The 22,962-nt window shown below is 57.8% G+C and overlaps 1 protein-coding gene across 5 annotated transcripts; it reads right to left on the bottom strand.

The window, feature by feature from the left end:
* Positions 1-9,358: 9,358 nt before the first annotated feature.
* EPN1 (epsin 1) lies at positions 9,359-22,754 on the bottom strand. Of its 5 annotated transcripts, XM_057534339.1 has the most exons (12): positions 22,471-22,753; positions 20,897-20,974; positions 19,321-19,646; positions 15,359-15,608; positions 13,992-14,116; positions 13,530-13,604; positions 12,912-12,995; positions 11,998-12,301; positions 11,517-11,627; positions 11,329-11,415; positions 10,031-10,288; positions 9,359-9,960 (listed from the first exon to the last, which is right to left on the bottom strand). In XM_057534339.1, the coding sequence occupies exons 3-12, from the start codon at positions 19,546-19,548 to the stop codon at positions 9,752-9,754; spliced, it is 1,731 nt and encodes a 576-aa protein (XP_057390322.1). In that variant the 5' UTR covers positions 19,549-19,646; positions 20,897-20,974; positions 22,471-22,753; the 3' UTR covers positions 9,359-9,751. The 5 variants fall into 5 exon arrangements, with proteins under 5 accessions (XP_057390322.1, XP_057390321.1, XP_007175542.2 ...); XM_057534338.1 differs by lacking the exon at positions 20,897-20,974; XM_007175480.3 differs by lacking the exon at positions 22,471-22,753 and having other exon boundaries at positions 20,897-20,977.
* Between the last annotated feature and the right edge of the window lie 208 nt (positions 22,755-22,962).

Here is a 22,962-nt window from a genome sequence, read left to right as displayed (position 1 = left end):
TTGATCATTATGTAGTGTCCTTCCTTGTCTCTTGTAACATTCTTTATTTTAAAGTCTATTTTATCTGATATGAGTATAGCTACTCCAGCTTTCTTTTGATTTCCATTTGCATGGAATATCTTTTTCCATCCCCTAACTTTCAGTCTGTATGTGTCCCTAGGTCTGAAGTGGGTCTCTTGTAGACAACATATTTATGGGTCTTGTTTTTGTATCCATTCAGCAAGCCTGTGTCTTTTGGTTGGAGCATTTAATCCATTCACGTTTAAGGTAATTATCGATATGTATGTTCCTATGACCATTTTCTTAATTGTTTTGGGTTTGTTTTTGTAGGTACTTTTCTTCTCTTGTGTTTCCCACTTAGAGAAGTTCCTTTAGCATTTGTTGTAGAGCTGGTTTGGTGGTGCTGAATTCTCTTAGCTTTTGCTTGTCCGTAAAGCTTTTGATTTCTCCATCAAATCTAAATGAGATCTTTGCCGGGTAGAGTAATCTTGGTTGTAGGTTCTTCCCTTTCATCGCTTTAAGTATATCATGCCACTCCCTTCTGGCTTGCAGAGTTTCTGCTGAGAAATCAGCTGTTAACCTTATGGGAGTTCCCTTGTATGTTATTTGTCATTTTTCCCTTGCTGCTTTCAATAATTTTTCTTTGTCTTTAATTTTTGCCACTTTGATTACTATGTGTCTCGGCGTGTTTCTCCTTGGGTTTATCCTGTATGGCACTCTCTGCGCTTCCTGGACTTGGGTGGCTATTTCCTTTCCCATGTTAGGGAAGTTTTCGACTATAATCTCTTCAAATATTTTCTCTGGTCCTTTCTCTCTCTCTTCTCCTTCTGGGACCCCTATAATGCGAATGTTGTTGCGTTTAATGTTGTCCCAGAGGTCTCTTAGGCTGTCTTCATTTCTTTTCATTCTTTTTTATTTAGTCTGTTCCGCAGCAGTGAATTCCACCATTCTGTCTTCCAGGTCACTTATCCGTTCTTCTGCCTCAGTTATTGTGCTATTGATTCCTTCTAGTGTAGCTTTCATTTCAGTTATTGTATTGTTCATCTCTGTTTGTTTGTTCTTTAATTCTTCTTAGGTCTTTGTTAAACATTTCTTACATCTTCTCGATCTTTGCCTCCACTCTTATTCCAAGGTCCTGGATCATCTTCACTATCATTATTCTGAATTCTTTTTCTGGAAGGTTGCCTATCTCTACTTCATTTAGTTGTTTTTCTGGGGTTTTATCTTGTTCCTTCATCTGGTATATAGCCCTCTGCCTTTTCATCTTGTCTATCTTTCTGTGAATGTGGTTTTTGTGCCACAGGCTGCAGGATTGTAGTTTTTCTTGCTTCTGCTGTCTGCCCTCTGGTGGTTCCTTCTGGAGAATTTTTAATTTCATTTATTGTGTTGTTTATCATTGTTTGTTTGCTCTTTAGTTCTTCCAGGTCCTTGTTAAACGTTTCTTGTATTTTCTCCATTCTAGTTCCAAGATTTTGGATCATCTCTACTCTCATTACTCTGAATTCTTTTTCAGGTAGACTGCCTATTTCCTCTTCATTTGTTTGGTCTGACGGGTTTTTACCTTGCTCCTTCATCTGCTGTGTATTTCTCTGTCTTCTCATTTTGCTTAACTTACTGTGCTTGGGGTCTCCATTTCACAGGCTGCAGGTTCGTAGTTCCCATTGTTTTTGATGTCTGCCCCCAGTGGGTAAGCTTGGTTCAGTGGGTTGTGTAGGCTTCCTGGTGGAGGGGACTGGTGCCTGTGTTCTGGTGGATGAGGCTGGATCTTGTCTTTCTGGTGGGCAGGACCATGTCCGGTTGTGTGTTTTGGGGTGTCTGTGACCTTATTATGATTTTAGGCAGCCTCTCTGCTAATGGGTAGGGTTGTGTTCCTGTCTTGCTAGTTGTGTGGCATGGAGTGTCCAGCACTGGAGCTTGCTGGTCATTGAGTGGAGCTGGGTCTTAGCGTTGAGATGGAGATCTCTGGGAGAGCTTTCACCATTTGATATTACATGGGGCCGGGAGGTCTCTGGTGGACCAATGTCTGGAATTCGGCTCTCCCACCTCAGAGGCTCAGGCCTGACACCCGGCCAGAGCACCAAGACCTGTTCTTTAGGAATTCTGGGGTATTTTGTTCTTTGTTTTCTTTCTTTCAGGTATGTTTTTTTTTCTTACTTAGTTGCAGTGAAATTTCCAGGAATGAAGCAATAGGCAGGTGAATGGTCTCCAATTCAAAGCCAGGCGTTTGTCAAGCTCTTGCTAGTTCTTGTTTTCCTGGTTCACCTGGAGGGAGAACCAGGAGGTGGTGCTGGGCTCTGTCCCTACTGCTTCCCCATACAGACTGGTGCACACACGTCCTCTCGCTGCCTCTGCTCTTGGAGGGGCAGCCTGTGAACACACGTCCCAGTCCGGGGGCATGTAGGGCCGTGGTATGGACCGTCTGTGTAGTTCTCACTCTGTCCTGTCTGCCACAGATCGGCTGCTTCACCCTCTTCTGACAGCCTCAAATGCTTCCCTTCCAGTTATGAAGGGATCTTTATAGTCCTTTCTGGAGTCCAGGGTCTTCTGCTAGTTTTCAGCCAGTGTTCTGTGAGAACTGTTGCATCTATAGATGTATTCCTGCTGCATCTGTAGAGAGAGATGAACTCCATGTCCACCTACTCCTCTTCCATATTGAATCTCGATACATTCTTGAAATATTCGGGATGATCATGAATTCTAAAAGGGGTAGAGTACGTTCTTTGTCTCCTGTCAATTACTCATGTACTCAGTACATGTTATTTAACACCTATTATGTGTCGACAGTGTTGTTGAACAAGACAGACATGGTTCCTAAGTTCATGGACCTTACATGCAGGTGGAGAACAGGACATATTGATACAGGTAAAGAGAAGTAAATACAAAATAATAATGGTGAAAGTTATAACTGATGTCAGGTGTATGTTCTCCAGGTAAAGCTGTTTCTCTGGAGTATGATGGTGTCTTTTTTCCTCGGGAGAAGTAAAGAGTGAGAATCCCTTCCCAGTGTTGGTTATGTAAGAAGGCTGCTGATGTCAATGCCAGCACAGCCTCCTTTCTGCTTCAGGCCACTCTGAAGCCCTCTCCATGTCTTTTCAGAAAGATGTCCTAAGAACTGCAAACCAGGCAGCTCTAAAAAAACATGTATCTTATACAGATAGCAGTTGGGTCTCTGGCCAATGTCATCCTTTTCTTCCACAACATCTCTCCAATCTTGCTTGGCCACAAGCAGAGGCCCACCCACATGGCTGTGGCTAATTTCCTGGTTCTTCTCTCCTCTGGGATTCCCCACAAAGTGGCAGCTTTTGTTTCAAGGAACCCCCTGTCCAGTCTTGGGTGTAAACTTGTGTATTATATACAGAGAGTGGCTCACAGCACCACCCTGTGTTCCACCTGTGTCCTGAGCACCTATCCGTCCTTCACCCTCATCCCCAGGGGAGTGGACTGGACGATGCTGGGAAGAAGAGCCCCCAAGGTCATTGGTCCTTCCTGGTGCACCTGCTGGATGCTTAGGGTCTTAATGAATATCTTTGTTTCTGTGACAGTCACTGGTCCACAGTACATGGGAAATGAAACTGACAACCAAGGGAAGTGGTTCTGTTCATCTTCAAGTCCCTTTGCAGACATTGTCATCCTGTGGTCCACCTCTGATGCCATGTTTATTGGCCTCATGATCTGGTCCAATGGCTACATGGTGCTTCTCCTGCACAGACACCACAAGAGAGTGCAGTATATTCACACCCCCGCTGGCTACCACAAATGTCCCCCGGAGACCAGAGCCACCCACACCATCCTAATGCTGGTGGTCACCTTTGTCAACTTTTACATACTAAATTCCATTTTTGCTTTTTATACCACTGCTTTTTTAGATTCTCGTTTGTGGTTAATGCAGGCCACTCATATTTTGGCTTTATGTTTCCCCACTTTTAGCCCCTTCCTGTTGATCCTTAGGGATCCTAGAACTCCTAGGGTCTGCTTGGGAATTGTTGAAATCACGGTTGAAATGTTAAATGTATATGTCAGCTTCTATACCATCCATGATTACTATATTTAGTCACATTTACCAGTTACCCATTTTTATAAACTTTGTTATAAAACATGCATAACTTCATACTTATGATTTTAACCATCCTTAAGTATATAATGCAGTGACATTAAACACATTCACAATGCGTACAGCCATCACCACTTGCTATACCCAAGACTTGGTATCATTAAAAGAATCACTCGCCCTTCTCTCAGCCCAAAGGGCCCTCTATTCTACTCACTGTCTCTATGGATTGCCTGTTCCAGGTACTTCATGTAAGTGAAGTCACATGGTATTTGTCCTTCTGCATCTGCCTTGTCTCTCTAAGTGAAATGTTTTCAAAGTTGTCCCACCTTGTGGCAGATATCAAACTTTCGCTTTTATGGCTGAAATCTAGTCCATTCTATGTACATACAAGATTTCATTTATTCATTCAGTCGCTGATGGATACTTGCGTTGTTTTCATCTTTTGGCTATTGTGAATAGTGCTGGTATGAACATGGGTGTACACGTATCTGTCAAGTCCCTGCTTTCAGTTTTGTTGGATATATACCTAGGAGAAATTGCTGTGTCATATGGTATGTCTATGTATAACCTTTTGAGGAATCGCCAAACTTTTCCACAGCTGCTGCAATATTTTATATTCCCACCAGCAATGCACAAGCATTCCAGTTTCTCCACATCTTCTGCAATACTTGTTATTTTCCATTTCTTGACTATATCCATCCTAGCAGGTGTGAGGTGGTATCTTTTTTTTTAACATCTTTACTGGAGTATAATTGCTTTACATTGTTGTGTTAGTTTCTGCTGTATAACAAAGTGAATCAGCTATATGTGTATATATATATCCCCATATCCCCTCCCTCTTGAGTCTCCCTCCCACCCTCCCTATCCCACCCCTCTAGGTGGTCACAAAGCACCGAGCTGATCTCCCTGTGCTATGTGGCTGCTTCCCACTAGCTATCTATTTTACATTTGGTAGTGTATGTATGTCAGTGCCACTCTCTCACTTCGTCCCAGCTTACCCTTCCCCCTCCCCACATCCTCAAGTCCATTCTCTGTGTCTGCATCTTTATTCCTGTCCTGCCCCTAGGTTCTTCAGAACCTTTTGTTTTTAGATTCCACATATGTGTTAGCATACGGTATTTGTTTCTCTCTGACTGACTTCACTCTATGACAGACTCTAGGTCCATCCACCTCACTACAAATAACTCAATTTTGTTTCTTTTTATGGCTAATATTCCATTGTATATGTGTGCCACATCTTCTTTATCCATTCATCTGTCGGTGGACACTTGGGTTGCTTCCATGTCCTGGCTATTGTAAATAGTGGTGCAATGAACATTGTCTCACTGTGTTTTGATTTGCATTTCCCCAATGGCTAATGATGTTGAGCATCTTTTCAAGTATTTACGGGCAGTTTGTATATCTCTGGAGAAATGTCTATTCAAGTCCTTGCACGTTTTTGTATGGGGTTGGTTTTTTAAATTTTATTTTTGGCTGTGTTGGGTCTTCGTTGATGCGCGCGGGCTTTCTCTAGTTGCGGCGAGCGGGGGCTACTCTTTGTTGCAGTGCGCAGGCTTCTCATTGCAGTGGCTTCTCTTGTTGTGGAGCACGGGCTCTAGGCACCTGGGCTTCAGTAGTTGTGGCACGGGCTTAGTTGCGCCACGGTGTATGGGATCTTCCCAGACCAGGGTTCAAACCTGTGTCCCCTACATTGGCAGGTGGATTCTTAACCACTGCACCACCAGGGAAGTCCCAACCCTGGGGCTGGTTTTGTTGTTAGCTTTTCAGAGTATTTTATATATTTTGGATATTGAATCCTTTTCAGTATAAGAGTCACAACTATTTTCTACCAGTCTGTAGTTTGCTGCTGTCGGGGGCGGGGTGGGGCAGTTCTTTAGAGACTGGCGAGTCTGTCGCTGCAGGTGTACCATCCAGGGAAAGCGGATGTGAGTGGAGATTCAACTACATCCGTCATGGTACCATTTTTAGTATTTGTCTTCTGTTTAATTCCCATTCTCAAATAATCGTTATTTGCCTTTATAATGACTGAAGTTAATGAGGCTTAATTAGGTTTGCCTGCTTGATTGAAGTGAGGTGATTTGAAGTCATCAGTTGCAACATTCCGAAAGGCAACACAGAAGCAATTCTGCCATAGTCCTAGCGTGAACCTCTCCCCCCATTGTTTATTCCCCTTTAAATGTGTCGGGTTAACTGCTACAGGGTCCCCCCCCCCCCCCGCCCTATATATGCACTAACACCAAACTGTTCCTAGCCAGGGTACAATTATCATTTTAAAATTCTCCAGGGGAAGGGGCTGCGAGGGGGTGTGTAGATGAAACTAGATCTCCTGGATGTAAACGATGGTTGAGGGTAGACAGGAGTTCCCCAGCCTTGGGTGGGCGAGTGATGACCCTGTTCATCTACAGTTTCGTGCGCTTGAAAACGTCCATTAAAATCGTATTTTAAGGAGCAAACGTTAAATAGTACTCTTGGAAATTATAAGTGTTCAAACAGAAGTAAACTGATGTGGATGAAACAAAGAATTCGCCCTAGTAGAATAAGAGCAGGAAGACACACTCAATAGGAAACAAAAGACAGCAAAAAGAACTTGCTGAAAAGCTCTTGGGAAACCTATGGTTGTCCCGGGGGTTGGGGACCCTGTGGGCTTTCAGCTGGTATGGGTGGCGGGCACTAGGATTCCCGCAAAGTACAGGGAGTTGCTGCGAGCGAGCTTTTTCTCAAAGAGTCAGGTAGTAAATACTTCAGGCCGAAGGGTCTCTGTGACGCCTATTTAACGCTGCCTTTGTATGTAGAAGCTGCTCTAGACGACGGGTGTGCCTGCATGCCAGTAAAACTTCATTTACACAGTGAGTGTCCCTTCCCACCCTCCCACCACAGGGCGCTGACCCCTGAGTTGGGGCATCAGCTGACGTGTGTGGGTTTCACTCCCGCACAGTAAAGGGCTGGTTACACCGACTGAAAGCAGGAATGAGGGCGTTGGTTCCAGTGTGGCAGGAGACGGACGGGCGTTCTGCAGAGAGCAGACCATTCTGAAGGAAAGCATTTCTGCTTTAAAGGAAACGTGGGGCAAAGGCAGAGTCTGGCTGAGGCCGAGTCTGGGCCTGAATTGGAGTTTCCGTGTGAGAAAAATTAAGACGGGGTGAGACTGAAACCCTGTGAGCTTGTGCGGCGCGGGGCGGTCAGTACGGACGTGCACATGCGTGAGAAGGGGGCATGTGCAGGGGCAGGTCAGAGGGAGGGTGCAGGTGAGTGTGCGGACGTGCTGAGGACGTACGAGCAGGCAGGCCAAGGGACCAGGGGGCCTGGGAGGGGAAGCGTGTCCAGCGCTGGCGCCCAGCCGCCCCGCGTCGCCCCCGCCGCCCTCGGTCTCCGGCGCCACCTGCTGGCCACAGGCCCACAGGCCGCTCCCCGACCCTAAACCCATTCAGAACCAGAGCCGGCCCGGCCGTTCAGAGCAGCCCTGGGCAGGGCCTTGTCCCTTAGGCCCCCTGGACACAGACGCCCGGTCAGAGGCGCACGCACAATGGCCCAGGCAGCGGGCGTGAACCACCAAGAAGGGATGGGTCACTACAGACCAAGCGCTCGGGCCTACGGGGCGGGCGCCCTCAGGCTGCAGCTCCCACTGAGATGGTGGCCGGAGAACTCTGGAAAGCGTGGTACACGAGGAGACCCAAGGTTCTGGAGCTCCTGTGTACTTCACGCTGTAAGGAATGAAAAGGAGGACGCCCGGGAGGTGATGCAGCCTCACCTCATAGGCACGTGGCTGCCAGGGTTGTGGTGGTTTCTCCTCTTCCGTTTTGACAAATACGGAAACCGCCAGAAAGATTGCAGTCTCTAACCTTTAACCCTTCCACTAGCGTAAACCGCAGTCCCACATTCCCGTCATCGCCTTCCTCTGCATTTTTTAAGAGGTGGCAGGCAGGCTCTGCGGCATCACGTCCAGTGAAACAGAGGGTCTGGCTCGCATCTGGAGGGGGAGGGTCCTCGGGGACCCCAGGGGCTGGAACAGGAGGGCTCAGGGGCCCGAGAGTCAGGAGCAGGGATCAGGACGGCCCCCGAGGATGGTACCCCTGCCCTTGGCAACTGCCCCACCGCCCCCCCCCCGGCCCCCTGCCCACTCCCACAGTCCAGGAGGCCAGGAGCCCACCCCCCACCCCCCGTAAGCCCAAGAGACACTCTTACAGCACCTCGAGTCCTGAACCAACCGACTGGACTGAGCTCCGTGAGCCCCGTCCTCCTTGCGGAAGGGTGGTGGCCCCCTCTTCCGTCTATCCAGACCCCACAAAGCTCCCATCACCGCGGGTACGAGGAGGGAGCCTGGCCTGACCAGTCCAGGACCAGTGAGTCTAACCCCCGCCCCTGACCTGCACAGGCGCTCCTGTTCTGGGACCCATCGGGGCCACCGTGCCACAGCCGTGTCTGAGGCTCCCCAGTCACACCCCCCCCCCACCGTGGGAAGTGGGCGCCACTGGAGGCAGGTCAGTGCAGGCCAGCCTGGGCGCGCCCTCTGGTGGTCTGCATGTACCTGTGCCCTCGCTCGCCCCATGCCAGGGTACCTCCTGGGAAAGAACAAAGGCCAGTTGGTCTCGGGGTGCCCGGCCCATGGGATGAGTCCCCCCGTAACCCTGAGCCAGCTGTTGAAAAGAACCACTTCGGGAACAAACCAGGGCGGGGACCTGACCCCCGCGAGCGTGGCGGGAGCCCCCGTGGAGCCCCACCATCCAGCCGGGGCCGCAGGGCTGCAGGGCTGGACCAGCAGACGCTCGCCGTTCCTGGGGGCGACCGTGGCTTCACCTTGCCGGCTGGCCTGCAGACCCCCTGGGGCCCAGCCCGCAGCACAAACAGCAGGCAGGAGGCTCCTGTGGTCGCCAAGCTCAGCCAGCAGCAGCCGATGCGGGCCTCCAGCGGTGCCACGCTGGGCACAGGAGGATGGCCGGGGCGTGTCTGAGGTGTGTCGAGCGTGTGCCACCTCAGCAAGAACCCCGTCCTCCCCGACAACCCGAGCCCTGGACCCCAACCTCAACGTGGTGTCCGCTGCCACAGCCCAGCGCCCCGTCAGCTCTCCAGGGGACTCCTGACCCTCGTAAGGGCGACCGTCTGGCCCTGAGTGGACCACAGCTCCACGCGGACTCAGTGCCCCCTCCCACCCCCAGCACAGAACCGAACGGCACCCAGAGGGTCAGGGAAATCCAGGCTTCCACGAGGGGCCGGCTCCCAACTGCCCCCAGGAGGCCAATGGGTTCGGAGTCCTGGGTGCCCCAGGTGAAGGGGTCACAGGAACCATGAATGGGAACTTGGGGGCACCGCGCCCGTAAGAATTGCCATTTATTCCCGAAGTTGCCAAAATCATCACCAAGGATTCACCAAGGGGTGCGTGAGGGGACAAGGAGGCTCAAACACTGATTGAGGGGCCAGTCAGGAGTTGGGAGGGAGGGAGATGGGTGGGGGGACCCCCCCCCACTGTCCCTCCCCCTTCTAATGCCGTGGGCAGGGGTCCTCCTCCGGCCGCACCCCTCCCCATCCCCAGGTCGTTTCTCTCTGGGGAGGCAGGGTCGGGGATGTGGGGAGACGGTGTAGTGTGAGTGGGCCCCAGGAGGGGGAAGGATGCTGGGGTGGGGGCAGGGGTCCCCCGCTTCACATGCACTCACAACACTGGTCGCCCAGGGAGCAGGAGTGGGGGAAGCCCCCTCCCGCCCTGGATTATAGGAGGAAGGGATTAGTGTTGGGGGCCGGGGGTCCCTGGGGCATCATGGGGGGCAGGCCAGGGCCCCCGCCAAGGGGAGAGATGTACGTCGGCGGCGCTCCAGCGACCGGGGGCACGGGGCTGAGCCGGAGCTGGTTCAGGGTGAGTGTCGCGGGGGGCGCGGGCTGGAAGGGGTTGGTGACGGAGGGGCCGGTGGCCGGGCCTCCTGCAGGGAGAGGAGTCGAGTCAGGGGCCTGCCGGGCGGGCCAGCACCCCTGCTCCCGGGCCGCACTCACCGCTCGGCAGGAAGGGGTTGGAGGCCTTGGCTCCTGGCGGCGTGGGGCCTGGCCGGCTCACCAGCGAGTCCAGGTCCACCAGGGCGGCATTGGGCCCCAGGAACGACTCCGGCGTCTTCCGCGTGGGCGGCGTGGGCGTCGGGGCGGCTGCAGGCGGGGGACTCCCCACAGCCTCGGCCAGAGAGCCCCCGACCCCGCTCATGTCGAAGGCACCGGGACTGCGCGCGGGCACCTCTCCGGCGAGCAGCTCCAGCTCCCCTGGAAGGGGCCACAGAGGGGGGTCAGGGGGAGGCGGCCCCGGAGCCAAACCAGGCAGGTGTGAGGCCAAGAGGCAAGGCCGGGAGGACCACCCTCTGACAGCCTCCAGGTCAGGGACCGGCCCCAGCGGGTGACAGCAGAACAGCACCGCTTTCGGAAGCTCACACGACGGGTCATGACTGCCCGGAGGGGACGCGTGGGGGGACAGGGGCAGGCGCCCCCCGTCCCAGGAGACGGGGCGATATGCCGTTAGCGCGAGGCCTGATTTTTCGTCTCTTTAAGGTTTAAGAACCCCGTCTGATATTGAAGGACGCGCACACGCGTAGCTGAAGCGCAGCCTGCAAGAGTGAGACCTGCAGACTGGACGGGAACCCACGGTCAGCCTGGGGCGGGGGAGGCACTGGTGCCTGCCCTGCTCCCTCCACAAAGCCTGCTGCACTCGGAGACGCAGGAAAACCGAGGGACCAGAGGGAACGTTACCCAGGGCGGGGAGGCGGGCACCGCGAAGAGAGCCCCCAACACCACACAGACTCGGGGCCTCAGCTCGAGGACAGGCCCAGGGACAACCTGCAGACACAAGGGCCAGCCCGGACTCCGGCTGGAGGACAGGCGCTCGGAGCTCCCGGAAGAGGGGCGCACAGACGCCAGCGGGCAGCTGAGGAAAGGGGCGCGGCTCCCGGAGGGAGGGGCAGCAGCCATCGGGCCAGTCCGGGCGCCACACCGCCCGGAAGCCCCCGGAGAGCCTGCGCTGCACTCCAGAAATATGCCAGGGTGACAGAGGGCAGCATTTGGGTAAACTGGAGAAAGGGAATTCTCTGCATGATTTTTGCACCTCTTCTCTAAGTCTAAAGTTATTTGAAAACAAAGTAAGAAGTTCCTCCTCACGATGGGTGGACGGCCAGCTCCACCCCAGTCACGCTGTTACAAGAGCCCTGGGGGCCGGGCCCACCTGGGGGCTACAGCCATCCTGCTGCGTCTCAACCCTCAAGCGGCCGCCCAGCCTGCAGGACAGGCCTCCTGGGCTTGCGGGGGACACTCACCCGTGCTGCTCCCAGAGGCCGGCAGGGCTGTGCGCAGTCGCTCGAAGTCGGAGAACTCGTCGGGCTCCGTGTCAAACCCCCCGACCGCTGTGGGGTCAGGGTGTGCCCTCAGCTTCCCCAGGGGCCCAGGCGACGCGACTCCTCCCACACTCGAGGCCCGCCCCCCCCCCGGGCCACCCCCCCAGTACCTGCGGTGCCATTGGCACTGGGCTTGGTACGGGACGCCCCCCAGGGGTCTGAGAAGGCCGGGGCCGGGGCCCAGGGATCGGAGGCTGGGGGTCCGCCGACCGGGGCCCCGCCTGCGTGAGGAAAAAAGCAGGTGAGGGGCTGGCAGCCCACCCCGCCCCCCAAAGCCAGGCAGCCCCGAGGCTTCAGGCCCATTCCCCGCTGGCCCCTCCCACCGCGTCCCCACCCTCCAGCCCTGCGCGCTCACACTGCCAGGCGCCCCCTTCTGGCAAAGCCCTCCTCAGCCTTGAGGCCTCCAGGAGGCCTCCAGAAGGCCCCCGAGAGGCCCCCGGCCAGGGTGAGGTGAGGAGCCTCGCGCGTGCCTCACCCAGCCCCTCCCCCGCCTCCTCCTGCAGCCCCCACAGCCAACGGGCACCCACCCCCAGGGCACCCCAGGACTGCACGCCACACCTGCGCAGGGTCAGGGAGGCCGTGGGCACTCACCGTCTGAGCCCCCCCACGGGTCGGGGGTAGGTCCTTCTCCAGCCGCAGGGGCCGCAGTCCCACCCCAAGGGTCAACCGGGGGCCCCGCAGGGGCAGCAGGCCTCCAGGGGTCCCCGGAGGCCGGCGTAGGAGCTGGACCACCCCAGGGGTCAGCAGCGGGAGGCACAGGGGGTCCCCCCCAAGGGTCCGAGGTGGGGGCCGCCGCGGGCAGGGCAGCAGCGATGGGCACTGGGCCCCCCCAGGGATCCGCAGCCTGCGGAGCAGCCGGGGCCGTGAAGACGTCAGCAAGATCCATGAGGGACGACTGCAGGGAAGGAGGTGAGAGAAGGGGCAGTGGGGCGGACCCCGCCCCAGAGAGAGGACGCGGGGGAGACAGGACGGCCAAACAGCAGGAGGGGCAGAAGGAGCCGGGCGTCAAGGGGAGGCTGACCTACCGCCAGGGGACCCCCGAGCGCCCAGAGAGGACGGGCGCGGGAGCAGACGCCCAGCTACTTGTTCCTCTGACACGCTCCCCCGGCCACCTCCCCACCCGCCCCGGCCCTCCTCCTACCCTAGCCCCTCCGTCCACTCTCCGCACGGCAGTCGGCTGGCCCTGCAACACCACACGCCCGCTTCCCACCCAGGCCAGGCCGCTGACCAGCCCCCGACGGGGAGCCCCCGACACCACACAGACTCGGGGTCTCAGACTCAGCCGCCGCCCTCGGCCCCGCACCCGCAGCTGCCCACACGCTCTGGATGGGAGGTGCCCCCGCAGACCCTGCACGCCCCTCCCTTCCCAGGGGCAGGGGGGCAGGCGGAGCAGGGCCGAGACCCTCCTGGGCTGCGCCGGACACTGATGAGGCCTCTGGCCGAGGCCGGCCTGGACACGCTCTCCCGCCACTCCGCCCGCCCAGCCAGGCCCGGCGCCCACTCACCTCCTCCTGGCCCACGGTCTCCCTCCTGCTCTCCTCTATGGCCATCTGCAGCCGCAGGTCGTCCCCACGGCGGATCCGCTCCTCCTGTTCCGGCCGGAAGCAGCAGGCAGGGGAGGGGTCAGACTCTGATTGACGGGGCTGACACTGCACTCCCCGCCCCCAGATGGACAGCCCCGAGCCCTCCCACCCAGACAACGGCGACTGAAAATTAAAATGGGATGCGGACGATGTGTGGGATGGGGTGGGACACGGGGTCTCAGGCCGGGGCGGGGGGACGACGACGGGAGGGTGCCGTGCAGGGGACAGGACGGGCCGGGCCGGGCTGCTCTAACGGGCTGGGAAAGCACGGGGCGCCTGACTCCGGGTGTTTTCTGCGCGGGGTGAAGGTGGTGGAACCCTGGGCTGTGACGGAGAGAGAGGAGGGCACCCTCACCACCCGGAGCAGCCACAAGGCATCTGCTTCACGTGCCGGGTATCCTTCCGGGGACCCATTAGACACAAGGTCCCACTGAAAACGCTGCAGCACGAATGTGTGGGGGTGGGGCCCTTCAAGGTGAGAGGAGGCAGGGACCTGGGGAGGGTCTCAGGGGAGCCTCGGGGTGGGGAAGCTGCTCTGACCTTATCGTGCTCCTCACGGCTCAAACTAAGGGCCAGCTGGAGCTGGACGTCATCCTCGGGGCCGCAGGACGGGGGCTGGGGGAGAGACAGCGTGAGGGGCTGGGGGAGACAGGAGGGGCCCAGAGGTGGGGAGAGAGACGTGCACACACAAGGATGGAGACAGAGAGCCAGGCTCGGACAGAGCAAGAGACACACCAACACACTCCCCGAACTGGTGAAGAACAGCAAAGAGATAAGCTTGGGGTGTGGGTGGGAGCCGGGCTGGGCAGGGCCAGGAAGGCCAAGCACCCAGAGAGGAAAGGGAGCAGGGAAAGACGGGGCAGAGGGCGGAGGGCAGAGGGCGAGCAGAGGAGAGAGACCGGGAGAGGAGGGGCGGGCAGGGGCTGACGGCGAGGCGTGGAGATGGATGGCAGAACGGAAGTCGACCCCGCCATGCCCCGCGCCCCCGCGGCCCGGCCGTACCTGGTCGGCCTCCTCCTTGCTCATGGCCAGGGCCAGCTGGAGCTGCAGCTCCTCCTCCCCGCTGCTCTGCGGCCAGGCTTGCTCTGCCTCGGGCGGGGGCCCAGAGCCCACGGCTGCGGAGGAGGCTGAGGGGACACAGACGCTGAGACCCAGACGGAAGAGGGGACCCCACGGCCCAGGCAGCCAGGCTGGCAGAGTCTGAAACCCCCCGACTGCCCTCGGGCCTGGCCTCCCTCCCCCAAGATCCCCAGTGGGACCCAGACCCCAGGCTCCATGGTCAGGGAGGGGGTGTGGTGTGCATGCAAACACACGGAGGGGTGCGGCGGCCCCACCTGCAGGAAGGACAGGGTCAAAGAAGGAGAGCCCTGGTGGCCCAGGACAAAAGTCTGCTAATAAAGAGGGACGGCCCTGGGGAACCTCTGAGCCCGTGAGCTAAGTTCCTGCACCGGGTCAGACGTGCCTTGTGGCCTGTCTCGGGCCCCATCTCAGGCCCCAGGGGGACGGAGGGCCTTCCTCCCTGGTGCCCAGGCGGGAAAGCTTCCAACAGCCCCCAGTGGGGAGCCTGGGGCCTTCGGCTGGATGCTGGGGGAGGAGCGGCCTGCACACCTGGCCCCGCCCCGTCCCGGGACAAGGGGAGAATAAGGAAAGGATGGAGAGAAGACATGGGCCCAGACAGGAGGGAGCGCCCAGCCTTCCCTCAACGGGCCAGGCTCGCTCCTGCTGGCCAGGGAGCGCTCACCATCGCACGTCGCCTCTCCATCCTGACCACCTGCCAAGACACCACCTCCATCACCGGGAAACTGCTCGGGCCTCCTACGCGGTCCCGCCTCCCCAGCCCCCTCGTCCGAGAGCTCCCAGGCCCACCTCTCGGCATTACTCCCATCTCTACCCTTCCCGCTTCAAACGCGCAGACGCTGCCACCTGTGCTCACGACACCACTTGGGGAATGTTTCGACCTGCGACACCCACCCGTTCCAGCATAAAAGGCCTTTCCCAGCAGCACTCAGGATCTGCACACCCATGTATGAAACTGAAAGCTTCCCGACACAGCTGGACCTCCCAACGTGGGGGACGCCCCTTCTGTCTCCTCTACGTCACCTCATTCTCCCAATCGCTGGTCGCCACCCGGCACCTACACTTCCTCCAACTCCAGCCGAGTCCCCTCGCCACCGCTCTGGCCCTCCTCTGTCCTGTGCGCCACCCAGGGCCTCAGCCCCCTGCCCTCCGCCTGAGCACAGCTCCCACGGGGGCAGCAACCTCCTCCGGGCGGCGCTCTCCCTCTCGGCACGGGCCGCCCTCAGACAGCCCGGAGGGAGCGCGCAGGTGAAGGGCACAGGCGGGGGCCGGGCCCGGGCCCCCTGGCTCACCCGTGGCGGTCTGCGCCAGCTTCTCCTTGGTCTTGAGTGCGTGGGCACGCTCCTCCCGCAGCCGGTCCTCGTCGCGCAGCAGGGCCACCAGCTGCTTGGCCTTCTCGCGCACATTCACACCCTGGTCCTTGCCGTCGCGGTCCACGTACTGGAAGTCCTTCAGCGTCTGCACGGCGTACATGTTCTCCTTGCACTGCTGTGACACGCGCTCCGAGCCCGTCTTGATGAGGTACTCCATCAGCGTCATGGCCTGCGGGGGCGTGGCGGGGGGGGGGGGGCCGCACCATCACCCGAGGCCCAGCCCACCCACGCCCTCCGCGGCACGAGCTGCCACCGGGATGGACCTTGAAAACACCACGCGGGGTGGCCGAAGCCGGGCCCCAAAGAGCAGAGTGTGCGAGAGTCCACTCACAGGAGATGTCCGGGCGGGCAAACCCACAAAGTGGGCCCGGGGACTTGGGGGTGACTCTCAGTGGGATCGGGAGATCCCCCCCTTCTGTCTAGGGGGACGAAAATATTCTGGAACTAGGTGGGGCGATGGCTGCACAACACCGTGAATGTGCTTAACGCCACCAAGCTGTGCACTTTAAAAGGGTGATTCATATGTCACGTGACCTACACGTATCTCAATAAACACCGGGAAAGGGGAGACGGCCGGTGCATCACCGCAGCCCGCGTGGGGATCCCCAAGCGAGTGGTGCAGACCCTGCTCTGTTCATTAAAACGAAGACCTAAGGTCGCACGGCTGGAAGGCGGCTTGTTAGGTCCCTTTCGGGGTGCCCAGTGCACGACACATCCGCCCGCTTTCTCTAGCACCCTGTGAGTCTGCAAAGTGTCATCCCAAGCATAAAGTCTCACACCGCCCCGGCACAATCTGAAGACAACGGCGGAGGAGGGAGACGCCGTGCCGGCAGGGCCCGTCCAGGCCTGGGTGCTCCAAGGGAGCACCACGCGGGCAGGGATGAGGGAACACCCTTTGGGATCTTCTGCATTTTATGACATGGGAACAAATTCCCTTTTCAGCAAGGTTTAATGGGAAATACCGCCCCCCACTCCCCACCCCAGGCAAGGCCTTCGTGGTCTGCAGAGCCTGGACTCCAGGCGGTCTGGGGAGTGAGGCGAGGGGTCCTGGCCCCTTTCAGGCTCTGTGGGAGACCACGGCCACTGTCCTCAGGAAAAGGGCACACCTTAGATTTTGCAGGTGACACCAGGGGCCTCCCAGAGTTCCCAGACCCACCCAGGGCTCCTAAGTCTAGAGCAGAACGAAACAGAGAGGGAGGGACAGGCCACCCCGGGGAAGCTGTCTGAACCGCAGTGGAATCCGCCAGGGTCACATCTCCCCAGCCTCCCCAGGGAGCCCGACCTGGATCTGGCATGGGTCCTGAAGGTGTGTTGACACTATTCACCTCTGTAATTAGAGATTAGTCTTTAACTGACCCAGATATGTTTACGCCTTAGAGGAGAACGGAAAGAAGTAAAACCACATCCGCGTGTGGAAGGCAGGCTCCAGAACTCCTGGGCCAGCGGTGTTTTGGAATTCAGAATTTTCCCGAGTTCGCGCCATAAAGACTGCACACACCACGTGTAAGAGAAGTCCCCCAGAGGAGGGTGACACCAACGGTTGCACTCTGTGGGACCCTCAAAATGCCGGATAAACAACCTCACCCCAGTCCAGATGGGGCCTTGGTGCCAAATGACTTTTGAAAACTTTCGTTTTCAGAGCTCTGGGAACTTTGGAACTGCAGTTTAAAGACTGTGAACATGGAAATAACCCAAACACCCCACAGGGGGGAAATACACACGTACGAGCCGTGGCGTGTTCACATGACAGGAGCCCCACACACACAGCCACGTACGCGAACGAGCGGCTGCTCCACACGTCAACCCCCCAGACGTGACGGCGAACAAAGACAAACGAGAGCAGGACCAAGGACCACAGGCCACAGGACTCCGCGCCTGGAACTATCTCGGCAGACGGGAGGCCGGGCACGGTGCCTCCTGGGGACACATCCTCTACCTCCACCTGGGCAGTGGCTACAGAGGGGGGCACACACCTACGAGCCAGCCGGGCTGTGCGCTCAGAACACGCGCCTCGATGGAAAACATCACGGGTTTTCAAAACAGCCTGGTCCAGGATGTCCCGGGCCATCAGAATGCGAGCATCAGCTTCAACAGGGGCCAGCAAGCTTTCTCTGTAAAGGGCCAGCTGATAAACCCGCCAGCATTTCAGGCCCTGCACTTCCAGTCCTGAGAGCTCAGCCCTGCACCAGGCCACGTGTGACAAAGCTTTACTTACAAACATAGGCAGAGGACCAGGTTTGACGCATGGGCTCTAGTTTGCTGACCCCTATTTTCGAAAATAAAGACTGAGCCCCTGCACTCCTCAGCGAAGTCAGGTGATGCAGCCCAGAGTCAAGAGGGTGGGCTCGGGGGCGCCCCTCTCAGCCCCACCACAGCGAGGGCGGCCCTGAACCTCTGCGCCTCAGTTCCCTCACTTGGAAGAAGTACCTCCGCTGCTCTCCGCCCACAGGCACCGGTCACAAAGAACCTGCTGCCTGTGGCCTCTCAGGACTCACCTCCCCTCACACGCCCGGTCGGGCCCCCTCCCCACCCAGCTTCTGTCCCTCCCCCTGACCTCACAAAAAGGCTCCCCAACTCCCCCGCCCTTTCCCTTCACAAGAAATGACTCAATCGAATCCAAGACCCAAGCGTGGCTTGTAGGGAGGGGCATGGAAAGGAGCCAGAGCAAACGGGCCTATCCCGGCTGGAACGTAAGCGGCGCCACCTCTCCAGGCCTCAGGCTCCTCGTCCTGGAACCCAGCCTCCGGGGGACAGACAGCCCAGCCGGCACATGCTCCAGTCCGCGTCCGAGACCAGGGGCCTCACCCATCTTGCCCACCGCCACATACAAAGCAGGCCCTCAACTGCCATTTTGCCGAAGGAACAACGACAAAAGGACTCACCAACACCCCTGGGCCCCAGGAGTCGGACTCTCCCACAGAGGGAGCTCCCGGGACTGGCCTGAGGCCGCATTGCTGGGGGTGGGGCCTCACCACCTGCCCCAGCCCCGGCGCTTTACCACTTCTTGACCCACCTTGGGACGCCAGGCCCCAGGTCCCCAGAACAGCAGTCAAACGAGAAACCCACCCACTGAGCACTGCCTGCAACTGAGTTCCCTTTACCCAAAGTCTGTGGTCTGTCCTTCTGTCTCTTCTTCACTGGATCGGGGCGTGTGCCTGTATCACTGGGGGCACTTTAGCCACATTTCAAAATGGCACAGGCGTATGCCCAGAAATTCCAGTTCTGGAAAATGGCAAACGTACACGGACATTCATGGCTGTCTTGTTTGTAAAAGCAGAACATTGCAAACAACTTAAAAATCCAGCACCAGGTAGCTGGCTATGTCAATTATGATCAACCCAGACAGTAAACAGAAAATTGTTTAAAAAGAAAGAATGACAAGTCTCTGTGGTCCTGATGAGAAATGATCCCTAACATGTATGCTTGTTTTCCTTTTTAAAAGTAGAATATGACTTACACACGGTAAAATTCACTCTTCCTTACATGTTGCTTTGCGTTCTGGTAACGGCCACAGGACCACCGCTGCAACGAAGATACAGAACCAGCCCGTGGCCCCCAAATCTCCCCGGAGCTGCCCACCTGCCTGGACCTCCACGCACAGATCACCATAGAGGACAGAAGCTGGGGACACGGCCGCCTCTGAGGGAGGGGCGGACACTGGGCACCCACTTAGGCCTTCTAAGTGGATCAGCCTTGAGAATGTGCCCCTTCTTCAAAAACCACAAGGCCAAAAATTCTTTGTTGCCTTCACTGAACAAGAGAGAGATTGACACGAATTACGTAAAGACACAGGACTCCAGCTCCTCCTGGAACTGGGCAGGCGGCCGGAGTCCGGGCACCCCCTGGTGGGCACGCCCCATCCGGCTCCGCCCCGCGCTCACCTTGTACACGTGCCGCCAGTTCTTGCCGTGGTCATTGAGCCGCTTCCAGATCATGCTCATGATCTCCGAGAAGGCGACCACGTTGTAGGTGAGGTCAGCGATCTCAGACATGAGGGAGCTGGACGGGCCCCAGGGGTCGTTGCTCGTGGCCTCCCGAACCTTGATCTCGGCCTCCGAGTAGTTGTGCACGATGTTCTTCATCTGGCGCCGCAGCGAGGAGGTCGACATGGTGGCTGGCGGCGGGAGGGGGGCGGGCCCCCCGGGGCGTGCAGAGACCGGGCGGCGGGAGGAGGGAGGCCGCGGCAGGGACTGGCAGGTCACCGCATCTGGGGAAAGGAGAGGACCTTTGGGAACACAAGTGGGACCTGTGGCCACCCGGCTCCCCGCTGCCTGCGGGGCGGAGGACCAGGTCCCCACTGTGGCCCTGGTTAACCTCTGCCTTAGCCACCCCATCCACCTTTCAGTTCCTCAGTCGTGCCCAGCTCCTTCCTGCCAGGGCCCGGCTCAGCGAGGCAGAGCGTGTGGTGGCAGGCCACAGGCCTGAAGGGGGCACGCCCCAGTCAACACTTCCTAGCCTGGCACTTCCCGCACTGCAGTCTTCTCCTCTGTGAGATGGGGCTTCACGCGGAGTCCAGACAACTGGAGGGAGCCTGGTGCGCAGGAAGCGCGCTATCCACGTGGCGGCGGCGTGAGACAGTCCCCCTGCTCTTCCTCCCCCGCAGAGGCCCCCGCACTCACCCCCGCACTCACCCGGGGCTCCGCTGGAACACCCCACCCCACCCCACAGCCGCCATTCCCCAGGGGGCCTCGTCGGTAGGCTCACTCGCCCTGGTGATTTTCTACTCGTTTGTCTGACTCTGTGGCTGAGGCCGCCCTGAGAGCCCCATGGGGGGCAGAGACCACGTTTGTCTGGATGTGGCTTTTCCCATCAGAGGAGCTGACCCGGAAGAGCCATTCAATAAACCGTGCAGGAAGGAAGGGAAGGAGGGAGGGCAGGAAAGACCTCTGGAGCAGGGGTGAGGGGGGCAGAATCCCCTGCACAAACAAGGACACACAGGGAGGAGGCCGACAACGGGAGCAGAGATAGACAGGAGGGGGTATGCCAGGGGGACGAGGTGTCCCAACAGGGAGGCTCGGGGAGGAGAGATAAGGAACAAGCCCGCTGGCTGGGCCCCAGCTTCGTGCCAGGCACTGCTGGAGCACGAGACATCCATTATCTCATTTAACACTGCGGGCGGGGTTCTAACAGCTGAGGGAGCAGGGGCTCACGCAGGTGAAATAACCCAGCCAAGGTCACACACTAGGCGTGGCGGCGCAGACTCCACCCCGGGCCACCTTGGGCTCCAGAACATACACTTTTACGTTAACCTGTGCCGAGAGGAGAGTGATGGGAAAGAAACAGAAGAGAGGAGAAGGGGCTCAGGCCAGGGAGGCCCGTCACAGCAAGCACTCACACAGCCCTTGCCCGGTTCCAGGCGTGCTCTTGGGTGCCTTACACACGTTAACTCCGGTCATGCCCGTGGCGCCGTGATTCACACACACCTCCCAGGGGAGGAAGCCAAGGCCCAGGCCTCACCTCCGGAGCAGCCTGGCGGCAGAGCAGGCGGACCACGCCGTCCACAGCCTTTCCAGCACGTCAGCCACAGGCAGAGACCTACGGAGACCGCCTACAACCTGAGTCCCGGGGGAGGCGGCTGGCCCCTGCCTTGAACACAGGAGAGCAGGCACTTGGAGACAGATGTGAACAGCTGAGAAGACATGGCCAGGGTGCCAAGAAAGGCCCAGCCAGACACACTAATACGAAGAGCTGATCTGACAACTAACAGAGTAGGAGACTGAAAGGAAAGGGAAAGACAGAGGAGGAGAAAGAGAGGCAGAGAAAGCTAGGCAGATAAAGACACGAGAAACAGATAAAGAAACATGGGAAGAGAGTGAGGCAGGCGGGCAACGAGAAAAGACGGAGACCCTGAAACGAAAAGAGGCAGTAACCTGGGACAGGGAAATAAGAGACAAGAAAAATGGAGAAGAACACGAAATCTGGGTCCAAATTCTGGCCTCCCTGAGATTCAGTTTGCTCAACTCTGAAATGAAGGAAAAGATTCCACCCGGCAGAACTGTTGATTAAATACAATGGATACATAAAGTTCTTGGCGCTGTGCCCCGTGGGTAGTAGTTCAATAACGTTGGCTACTATTATTGTCAGAGAAAAAACAGAACTATTTCCAAAAGGGTGGCCATCAGAAGATGTGCTATCTTAACACCGTGTGTTTATATTAACGGGCATTAGAAGATATATTCAACCGTCACAGCAAAACTAAAACTTCACAGATACTGCTTAAAACAAGACTACGTTTTTCAAAATTGCTTAACCCAAAAAGAATTACTAGATCGAATAAAAGACAAATCATACGGCAAAATTCTCCAAGGGATACTCAGATATCAAACGATATCAAACGTCATCTGTGTGAAACAAAAAATCTACAAATAATAATGGAAACCAGAGCTCCCAGCAGTTAACTACACACTTACTACGCGCCAGAGTTAGGCACTTAAAAGCATCACCTCCGTTATTAGGCAAAGCTGCCCTATTACGCAGGAAACATAAACACTCTAATTTTAAAGACTAGGAAACTAAAGTTTGGTGATAAATCACCTGAAATATATTACAGGCTCGCAAAAAGTGGGCCTCTGATTCTAGAGCCGGGTTCTTCACCACAACTAACTCAAGAACCTGGGGGAAGGGGCAGACCCTAGACCAAGCGACAGACTCGCGGAGAGGGACTCGGGGTTGGAGAACACGGGTACCAGGACAAAAATGAGATGGCAAGACGACGGGGAGAGACGCACAGAGGCTAGAGACACCTGGCGAACGGAGACACCAACATTAATTCTGACCCTCAGACGCCGAAACGTGACAGAAAGGCAGAACGAGACCGGGACAGACACACGGAGAAAAATGCTTTGCAAAAACGGCGAAACAGACACGGACACGAGCACAAGCGAGGCCCGCGAGAGGCAGAGACGCTGACACACAGGCAGACGCGGGAGAGACGGAGAGCCGCGGGCGGCCCAGGCCGGCCGGGAGCAGACACACAAAGGCCGCGGAGACGCCCGAGCGCGCCCGCCCGCCGCGCCCCGGCCCGCGCTCACCTCGGCCCCCTCACACCGCGCTCCAGGGGGTCATGGCGGGCAGCCCCCTGCCCCCGCTCGGCCTCGGTGTCGCGGGGCGCGCGCCGAGCCGCGGGCGGCGGACGCGGAGCCGCGTTCGGGCGCACGCGCGGACGCACGGAGGGCCGCACGCCGACGGCCCCGCCGCCCCGGCGCCCGGGAGGGGCGCGGAGAGCCGGGCGGGGGAAGGGAGCCGCCGAGCGGACGGGAAGCAACCAAAGGAGGCGACGGACCGGAAGCGGAAGCGACCGCGCGACCCGCCCGGTCGCCCCGTCTGCGGCGAGCCTGCGCAGTGGCTACTTCCGAGGAGACGCTCTCCCGCGTGCCGTCACTTCCGGCGCGCGGGAGCCGTCGCCAGGAGGCACTTGCCTCATTTCCGCCCGCCTCCGCGAAACCCCGGGGACGCGCACGGAGAGGCGGGGCGCACCGAGGGGTCGGCCAGCGAGCTCAGCCGAAGGCGAAAAAACCGCGTCG

This window comes from Balaenoptera acutorostrata, chromosome 19 (assembly GCF_949987535.1).
Source record: "Balaenoptera acutorostrata chromosome 19, mBalAcu1.1, whole genome shotgun sequence".
NCBI lineage: Eukaryota > Metazoa > Chordata > Mammalia > Artiodactyla > Balaenopteridae > Balaenoptera > Balaenoptera acutorostrata.
This window is presented reverse-complemented; position numbering and strand designations above follow the sequence as displayed.

Excerpts from the sequence above, each read along its gene's own strand:
- EPN1 (XM_057534339.1), bottom strand. The coding sequence starts at position 19,548 with ATGTCGACCTCCTCGCTGCGGCGCCAGATGAAGAACATCGTGCACAAC. Across the intron at positions 13,605-13,991 it reads GCAAGGAGGAGGCCGACCAG|CCCCCGTCCTGCGGCCCCGA; the intron begins GTACGGCCGGGC and ends TCTCTCCCCCAG. Across the intron at positions 12,996-13,529 it reads GCCGTGAGGAGCACGATAAG|GAGGAGCGGATCCGCCGTGG; the intron begins GTCAGAGCAGCT and ends CGGCCGGAACAG.